The 10,134-nt window shown below is 31.4% G+C and overlaps 1 protein-coding gene across 1 annotated transcript; it reads left to right on the plus strand.

Annotated features, from left to right (window-relative positions):
* Positions 1-6,216: 6,216 nt before the first annotated feature.
* Positions 6,217-9,866, plus strand: LOC120281102 (protein trichome birefringence-like 37). Its single transcript, XM_039288027.1, has 5 exons — positions 6,217-6,561; positions 6,645-6,822; positions 8,071-8,246; positions 8,348-8,506; positions 9,563-9,866. The coding sequence occupies exons 1-5, from the start codon at positions 6,293-6,295 to the stop codon at positions 9,864-9,866; spliced, it is 1,086 nt and encodes a 361-aa protein (XP_039143961.1). The 5' UTR covers positions 6,217-6,292.
* The last annotated feature ends 268 nt before the right edge of the window (positions 9,867-10,134 follow it).

Consider the following 10,134-nt stretch of genomic DNA (forward strand, 5'->3'; position numbering starts at 1 on the left):
CAAATGTACAATGGTAAAAAATCACAACAGTCAAATATGCAAATGTTATGACAGTCAAATCTGTAACTGTCAAGATTTTGACAGTCAAACCTATAATAGCTAGAATTTAGATGCAACCATAAGAAATTATATCAGTAAAATCTGCAACGAAACAAAATTGTAACTATCAAATATACAAATGTCAGTAGTTATGACAATCAAATATGCAATTATCAGGAATATGACAGTCAAACCTATAATTGTCAGAATTTATGATGGTCAAATCTGCATCGATAAAAAATAACAACTGTCAAATCTGCAACTGTTAGTAATTATGACAGTTAATCCTACAATTTTCATATTAATGATGGTCAAACCTATAACCGTAAGAAATTATGACTATTAAATATGCAACTGTTAGTGATTATAATAATCGAATATGTAATTATCATGTAATTTATGATGATCAAACTTGCAACTGATAGAAATTATAATTGTCAAATCTATGATTGTAAAAAATCACAATGGTTGAATTTACAATTGTCAATAATTATAATAGTCAAATCTGTAATTGATAGAATTATGAGAGTCAAACCTGCAACCATCAGAAATTATGACCGTCAAAAGTTTAATAAACCAAAAATGATAAGAGTCAAAATTATAACGATTAAAATTTCAACTGGCAAAAAGCTTTCTCATCAAAATACTTAAAATCCTCCCCTATATGAACGTTGTCATTATTTTTTTATTCTTCCTTATTTACTCTATTTATATTACTTTTTCTACAATACATTCCTTTTCTTAAAAAACGGCGGGAAGATCACTTGTTCTAGTTTACAACAATGGTTCCATTATTACAATCAATCTTGGAAGCGATAGATAGTGAAAGAGTTACACTTATCATATACAGGTTACCTATTTCTACAGGTCACGGTTGCAAGATTTTCTATCATTCTTTTAAACTGCGCAATGACCATGATGTTTGAATAATGTTTGATTGCCATAAAAAATATGGAGCTAGGTGTTGCTACTTCCTCTAGTGGTTCATATCAACAACAAATCAACAGAGATGACCAATATTCAACATACTATGGGATGGTAGCGAACTACATCTACGTGGCCAATTAATGAAGTTAAAATGACCTCAACAAAATGGAGGGCAAGTGATGTTCTACCATGCAATATAGGGTTCACTACTGCACAACAACCATCAAATGCATCGACATACTACTCAACTGGTATGCAACCACATACACAATCAAGTTACAGTCATCAGGGTATCCGAACGACTTTCTTTTATGATATTCATGGAAATGAAGTTGATGAGTATGGGAGCTTTATTGGGGATGAGCATGACAGTGATAACTATATAGAGAATAATGAAGCAAGCACTGAAGATCTTCATATAGAAGATAATATAAATTATATTCCCAGACAAAATGTAGAATTTATAATAGCGCCATTTGAGCCTAACCTATTATTCTCAAAGTATCCTTTTATATAAACTCACACATTAAGAGGGGTAATGAAAGATGGAGAATTGCATGTAGGAATGCAATTTCAAACTAAAGATTATGCCATTATAATGTTTAAGCATTTATTGCTTGCAGAATTAAATAGTATACAGAGTGATTGAGTCCGATTTGACTCGGTATTTAGGCAGATACAAATCATATGGTGATGACACAGGCAAACCACACGAATGGTTTAATGCGTGTAACACCGCAAGTATACCTGTCGTCAAGTAATACCTTGTGGGTAAGCATGAGGGTTGTATTCCTCAAGGAACAACAAGAGGCTCATATTAATTCCTTTTCGCTTAATCAATAGCCTAAAATAAATCTACTTCTATAAATTAACTACTAAAATACAATCAAGGAACTTGAGGTGCAATTGGAAGGAGTGGGTACCCGTATGGGGAGTCCCTCAGCACTTACTTGTAATATGAAATAAAATATGACAATTTTATCTAGTGATGGACCAAAAAAATTTTGAGGCCTACTGGTCCCAATCTCTTGGCAACCAGGTCTGAAGTACTAAGAACTTAAAATGGAATCTCTTCTAACCCAGCCTCCTATGTCCGCTTGAAGATCAAGAACTCCACTAAAAGGATAATCAAATCCTATTCCATAAATATAGCTATACCTAATCTCTTAGCACATGCATAAATCTAACAAAGCATGGAGGTTCTAATCGGTGGGAATCTCTTTCTCATAGCATCAACACAATTATCAATAAGCAAACATGCACTACAAGAAATACTAGAAAAGGCAACGTATATTTCCGTCGCTAAAAACTATATTTCTGTTGCTATAAATATTTAACAATGGAATTAGCAGCGGAGTCATTCCAACGGCTATACTCAAGGCACTATTCACATTCCATCGGTACTATAAAATTCTATCGTTATTTCTTATGTTATATAGATGAACACTTCCGTTGCCAAACATAAGCACTCCATCGTTAATATAATAATAAAATATTTATTTTTTGATGGTTTGTAAAAGTTCCGTTGCTATATTTCCATCGCTATTTTTGCATAGCAACGCAGTGTTCCGTCACTATTATTGTTATAGCAACATAAAGTTTTATGTTACTAACAATATTTTTCTCATTTTAGCAACGGAATTTACGTCGCTATTATCTTATTTGTAATGAATGTTTCGTTGTTATATCTTCATTAACTACAAAATCCATAATATTTCTGTTGCAATTTTTCTTGTAGCAACGGAATATTAGTTGTTTTCTTATCAGCAACGGATTTTCTTTTTTTTCCCGTTGCTATTTTACTTATAGCAATGAAATTTTGGTTTCTCTTTTTTTATTAGCAACAGATTTTTTTTTCGTTGTGCTTTTTATATTGTAAATAGAATATTGGTTGCAATTTTATATATTAATAACGGAATTTTTATTTTCCAATTTCAATGTATGTATTAGCAACAGAACTTCCGATTCTATTTTTCCATTTCCAACAAAATTTCCGTTATCATTTGTCATTTACAACGGAATACATGGTGCTAGTTTTTGTTATTGATTATCATAGCTATTAGCTATAGAATTTTTTTTCACACAACCTGGACAATTTATTGCACAAATGAAAAAAATTGTCCATACAAATACAAATAATTTAAATTATCTATACAAATGATCAATAAAAAAAATTATCTCATTAAAGATCCAAAATCCATCATTTCATTCATACCAAAAATACACATAATCCATACGAATGATCCAACATTCATTCCATCATAACCAAAAATCCATCATTAACAATTCTCTAATCCATCAATATATACAATTGTTACCAACAAACAAAGTGAAGTAAAAATCCTTCATGAACACACATTGATTTACCTTGAGTTTCTTTGTGATTTATCACATATGTGATGAATCACAATCAATTAGAAAGAATAATATGTTGGCAATAAAAGTTAATGTTCACAAGTAAAAGCCTAAGTACATCTAGATACAATTCCCCTCGAATTGGGTCCTTTTATGGATAAAGAGTAATGATCAAAGAATAAAGAATCTACAATAAAAATTTTAAGAATCCTAAAACTATATAACTACAAAAATTTCATAGATTTGCAACAGTACAATCTGTTGCAAATCCGTTATAAACTTGGATTTGCAACAGATTTGCAACGGATTTCGGATGTCACTATTTCTCTCATCGCAAATATTTTTGTGACGGAAAATTTATTCGTTGCAACATTTGCAACAGATGGGCAACAAGTTCGTTACAAATCGGTTGCTAACTTGCAACGATTTTGTAACCTGTTACCAAATCTGTTGCAATATTTGTTGTAAATTTACAACGGCTTTGTAATGGAATTTTTAGATTTGTGACAAATTAGTTGCAAGTCATGTTGCAAATTTGCAATGGATTTTTTTAATTTGTTGCAAATTCTGTGACAAATCCAATGCAAATCCATTGCAAAGTTGCAACGAGTTTGCAACAACCATTCCGTTCCCAAGATTGAGAAGATCCCAAGGACTCCAAGATGGCGCGCTAGCCCTCCACTATCAATATGCGTCGACTCCCTCTTGAGAAATTTGCTGAAATCCATTGAAATTAGGTTGAACCTCGTCTCTAGCCACCTTGCACTTCAGAAATCCGACTGCCGCTAACCTGATTCAGTGAAAGAATTCTTCTCTTGAAATAATAAAATCTAGGGTTATTAATAGTCTGAGTCCACCACGGGGTACAACGCCCATTGTTCGGGACATTGTGATCTTAAATCTTTTCTTGGGCCATAAGTTGCACTCTGACTCAGTTTGGCTCTGGGAGTTATGCACTATTAGCACGAGTATTATATATACAACGGCCGTTGTGAAGGCCGTTTCGGCTCCTATAATGTTGTCCTGTGATTTTTGTACACTGGCACAATCAGGCCATGCCCGTGATGAGGCCGTGGTGGTGTTCTGGAACTTGTATTTTGGTATGATATGCCTTAAAGAATGTAATTCTATACTAGTTTGGCGCTAAACATATGAAATTACATTGTAGATGTAGTGCAAATGATATATAAAATATGCATGTTTAAGCACTTATTATGTGACGGATGCAATCGGAGGGTTCATGTATCATTTAACAAGAAAATCATATTTGGCAAATTACAAAGTACAACAGTCCTCATATGTGCGCATCGACAATAATTTCACAAGATCATTCCAAGCTGGATTCTAACCTGATTTCTCGGCATATACAAACTTTAGTCAAAGAAAAGCCTAACATCAATTTATCCATTTTGATAGCAAAGATAAAAAATCAATAAAGCTATACTCCGACGTATAGAAAAGTATGGATTGTCATGCAGAAAACAATTGAAGCAGCATTCAGTAATTAGGAAGAGTTATATAATGAATTACCAAAATGATTATCAACTTTGCAACAATTTATCCTTGGAATAATAATTTATCTCCAGACGCAGGAGGCATATAATGGAAGTTATCTGGTATATGATAGTTGTGTCTTTCATAGACTATTTTGGAGTTTTCCCTTATGTGCATAGGTTTTCAAATATTGCAAGTCAGTGGTGTAGATAGATGGCACACACCTTTATGAAAAATATAAATTTATTTTCAGTGGTTATCTTACTGGGTTGGTAAGCTCATAAATTTATTTTCACCATTTTTTAAGATCAAGAGTAGGCTTGGTTGGCGGATAACTTAGCGGGGATCTTTGAGTGAAACACCTTGCATGCCTACTTGGTCTCGGCCTTGTAGGTATGTTGCCATTTGTTATGGCGTTGGTCTCGGTAGGCTAGGTTTGGGTGTGACACCAAGATGATGTGCCCTCATTATATATATATATATATATACAAGCTATTCACCTCAATGACTGTTGTGAGAGAAAGTTGATCTCTCGACCTCTCATTTAGCAAGAGAAAGAATTACCATCCTTCTAATGTGAAAGTGGTTATGCTATTCTATATATCAATATATAGGTACATATAGAGATATGAATCCCATTACTATTGGACAAGTGGAGAATAATTAGTGGGCCAGTTTGTAGTTTATAGATTTACTGACACTATGGACCAAATTGTTAGACCGTTGTAACGGCCAATTGCACCTGTCAAACGCAACCTAGAGTTCTTTGGACATCACACACTACCAGACGAAGAAAGGGCACCTAAGTAGGGAGCAAGGCATATAGTCATGCTCGCAGTCTAGGTCCCAAGGGCCTTTTACCTTGTTATTTCTTTCCTAATTGGTTCTATTTTGTTCATTCTATTACGCTCATATTGTATCTTGTCAATTTGCATCACCGATGGATTGTTTTGTTTTTAGTTCTTTTAATTAGTAATGCATGTGGTTCATTTCCTTTTAAAAAAAAAATTATTAGTCCATCTTCCAAAAAAATATGTAAATTTAAAAATAAAAAATTAAAATAAAATAAAATAAAATAGAATTTAAAAAAAAAAATCACTGGCTAAAATTTGGAAAGATAATAAACAATTTATAGAGGTAGAATGGGAAATAAGATCAACATATTATAAACAATTTACAAAGATATGTAAAGAATAAATAGGTACCTATTTTGTATGCATATCTAATATTTTCCTAAATTCTCCATATTTAAATCTAATAAATAACTTAATAAATCACATACAATCATAGTAATAAATAGAATTTAACTCCCCCTACCTATAAAAACATTTATCACGCTACAATATATGTATATAAACACAACACTCATTGTCATCTTCTTTATATTTCTCATCAAAAAATTCCCATTCCTCTCTTGAGTTATCAATATCTCTTCCACCATTTCTTGGGTGAACCCCTTCCCCTAATTCTCTTCAAAATGAATGTCCTATTCCACGCTTTGCTTTGCAAGTCTCTTCTTCTTCTTCTTCTTCTTCAAAATGGTACACCAGTGATGAGCCTCACTATCAAGAACTCATCAAGATGCAACCTTTATCAAGGTAGTTGGGTCTATGATGAATCATACCCTCTTTACGACGCCGCAAAATGCCCTCACATCCGCCGTGAGTTCGACTGTCTGAAGTACGGCCGTCCGGATAAAGACTACCTCAAGTACAGATGGCAACCGACTTTCTGTAATGTTCCAAGGTAAACAATAGCTATGATGCTATATTAAAAATACATATAAAAATAAAATAAAATCCTAATATATCCAACAATATTATTTATAGGTTTGATGGGGAGGAGTTCTTGAAAATGTGGAGTGGTAAGATGATAATGTTCGTCGGAGATTCTCTGAGTCTGAACCAGTGGCAATCCTTGTTGTGCATCCTGCATGCGGCGGTGCCGGACGTGGTCACATCATCCTCATCCTCTGGCCGGAACCCTATTTCGTCCCTCACATACAAGGTATGTATGTTGTTAATTTGATTATAATTGTTTTGGAAATTTATTCTATTTTGAATATTAATTCACTAGATAGAGTTTATATATATAATTAGTGTTAATATTTCTAATAGATTCTTTTATGATTTGGTTTCAATATTGTACAAAGATTTGGTGAGCTCCTTTGATGACAAATAAGGACCACTTACATAAAGTTCTCAACTAGTGGAAGGAAGCCATCAATTTTATTGTTGACTTTACCTAATTAACTTCAATTGTAATCTTGTAATATATTATATATTTATTTTATAGTTCATCGGTCCTAAAACAATTTGCAAGTTATATGATGACTACCATATATTTCATATTATCTTTCTTAGAAATTTTTTGTTTAAGAGTCAAAATTTTCATTCAGAAAATGCTCAATAATCTACATCCTTTTATGAGCTTTAAACTTTTGGTGCTATCGAAATGTATTTTATTTTGTCTAATAAATTTATTGAATATAAAAAAAAAATTAATGGCATCCATTTTTCTCTTGTGATCTAGCTACCAACCCTTTTGTCACATGACTACCATCATCCTTTAGGATGATTTCTACTTAGTGTTTAAATGTGAAATAGTTAAATTTTAAGTTGGAAAAATTTATTTGATTTCATGATAATATGGATTGTTTCTGCAATTCCTTATATGAAACTGTCTAAATGAAATTTGATTAATTAGTTCCTACATAATTCACACAATTAAATAGATATAAATTTGAATTTATTGCATATAAGATATTATAAAATGTCCTTGAAATACAATTGGAAAGCTAATTTGTTGATGGATATTTTAATTTTTTACTTCATGAACTATGATATTAAAAACAAAGAAAAAAAAAAACAATGAAGTATGAGGTTAGGTAATCATGTTATATTGTTATATCTCACTTCTTAACATTTATAAATTTAGGCATTGTCTTGTTTAATTTTAATTCAGTTTATATTTTTTAACGTAAATATATCATAAATAAAATCAGATTATGTACAACTAGTAGAAATTAGAGCAAAATAGTTATTTTGAAACTATGGAATCAATATCCCATTTAGGATCAAATTAACAATCTTATAAATATACTTTCTTTGTCTATTTATATGTTCCTCAATCCATACCAATATAAATCTAAAAAGACTATATATATACATACATACATATATATGTGTATGTGTGTGTGTGCATAAATTCTTGCAAGAAAATTGACAAAACTAACAAACAAACAAAACATGGCAGGGCTACAATGTAACAGTGATGTATTATAGAGCACCATACTTGGTGGATATAATCAACGAAAAAATAGGAAGAGTTTTGAAGTTGGACTCCATGCAAGCAGGCAACCAATGGCTTCAAGCCAACCTTCTCATCTTCAACACTTGGCATTGGTGGCTTCGCAGTGGACAATACCAACCGTAAGTGTGTATATATATATATATATAAAGTAACAATAGATAGTTGATGATAATTAATTAATGAAGAAGTTATGTATATATGTATATATGTGTAAATGAAGATGGGATTTCATTCAAGATGGGAACAAGATATTGAAAGATATGAACCGCACCGTGGCTTTCTCAAAGGCATTGACAACTTGGGCAAAATGGGTGAACTCTTCTGTGAATCCAAACACTACCAAAGTCTTCTTTCAAGGAGTCTCTCCCTCTCACTTTCAGTAAGTTTCTTTGGACTTATTTCTTTGAGTGCATGTTATCAGATTATATTGAACTATTAAAGTTAATAGTGTAGTTAGCTAGATTGATTAAATTTATTATCTCATGTGTCATGATAATTTAAAAAGATTGGCTTTCTTTCTGACAGCACAAGTAAAATTAAGGACAAAAAACTATACCAGGATATCTGTCATAGAATATGTCAGGATTAGGTGATATCTAATAAGTAGGGTTTCTGATATAAATGCATGATCTTCTTAAGTAGTTGTTAAAGAAGGACCTTTTTAGTTCTTTTCTGATGTTATTTACTTTATATATTGCACCAAAAGGATTATGAATGTTAATCTAATATTAAGTATTAACTAGTACTATATATACACATGACTTGTTGGAAACAACATATATATCTAATTGGTTCCAATGACAAATAAAAATATGCATGCATCTAGAAATTAACACATAAAATAAGATTTTGTCTTCCTATAGAAAATCATGTATTCAATAAAAACAACCAAAGTTTCAAAATAACTTAAAGGTGTTTTGTTTGCTAGCCTTATTAAAATTGAAGATCGCAACAAAATATTATAACATGATTTATTAAAATAACTGACATTAGTAAAATTTACTATGTATGTAAATTTTATAATATTTTCTATAGCAAGTACAATGTGGACAAGCCACCGCAAATACACATACACATGTTATAAATACACGTGAGAATCAAGTACACTAACCGCTCGGTTATTGCCATAATGGCTCTCATATAATTGTTTTCTATAAACACTATATTACATGATTAATTAAAAAATAATTTAAACCACTAGTGTACCTTGAAATTGGTCATTATATGTTTTGGTGCTTTTAATCTCTGTTCTACAAATATCTGTTGACTGCTGAGATATAAAACACGTCGCATATTACTATGAATCAAATGAGTGAAAATTAATAAATAAGTTTTTTTATATAGTGTATATATATATATAATAGCATAAATCTCTCCCTTGAGCTTATTAAATATCATAATCTTATTGTTATTTGACATATGTTGGGGGAACAAGTGCCAATGAATGGGGTAAATCCTTCAACAAGAGTTGTTACGGAGAGACTGAACCAGTGAAAGGACCAAGATATCCAGGAGGACCAGTTCCACAAGAGAATACAATCAAAGATATATTGAAAACCATATCAAAACCCGTGTCTCTTTTGGACATTACTTATCTCTCTCAACTCAGAAAAGATGCCCACCCTTCTTCATATAATGGAATTCACTTACGCTTGGACTGCAGCCATTGGTGTGTTCCTGGTCTTCCTGATATATGGAATCAATTGATGTATACAGCTCTCAAACTCAATGGTTTCTGATATTGTAATTCTTCAATAAATTTATTATTATATATAAATCAAGTATATTTTGGTAAAATTATTTTTTATTTGTGAAAATTGAAAAACTTATAGGAAACAATCAAGTATATATTAATATAAATGGAATATAATCACAACCTCAAATAATCTATTGTGAATAAAATTATCAATCTAAAAATATTAAAATAATTTTAAACAGTATAGGTTATATAATTAAACAGATTATTAATGTTAAAAGATTATATCAATCATAAAATATTTTGTAAAT

Source organism: Dioscorea cayenensis, chromosome 17 (genome assembly GCF_009730915.1).
Source record: "Dioscorea cayenensis subsp. rotundata cultivar TDr96_F1 chromosome 17, TDr96_F1_v2_PseudoChromosome.rev07_lg8_w22 25.fasta, whole genome shotgun sequence".
Lineage (NCBI taxonomy): Eukaryota > Viridiplantae > Streptophyta > Magnoliopsida > Dioscoreales > Dioscoreaceae > Dioscorea > Dioscorea cayenensis.

Excerpts from the sequence above, each read along its gene's own strand:
- LOC120281102 (XM_039288027.1), top strand. The coding sequence starts at position 6,293 with ATGAATGTCCTATTCCACGCTTTGCTTTGCAAGTCTCTTCTTCTTCTT. Across the intron at positions 8,247-8,347 it reads CGCAGTGGACAATACCAACC|ATGGGATTTCATTCAAGATG; the intron begins GTAAGTGTGTAT and ends GTGTAAATGAAG. Across the intron at positions 8,507-9,562 it reads GTCTCTCCCTCTCACTTTCA|TGCCAATGAATGGGGTAAAT; the intron begins GTAAGTTTCTTT and ends TGGGGGAACAAG.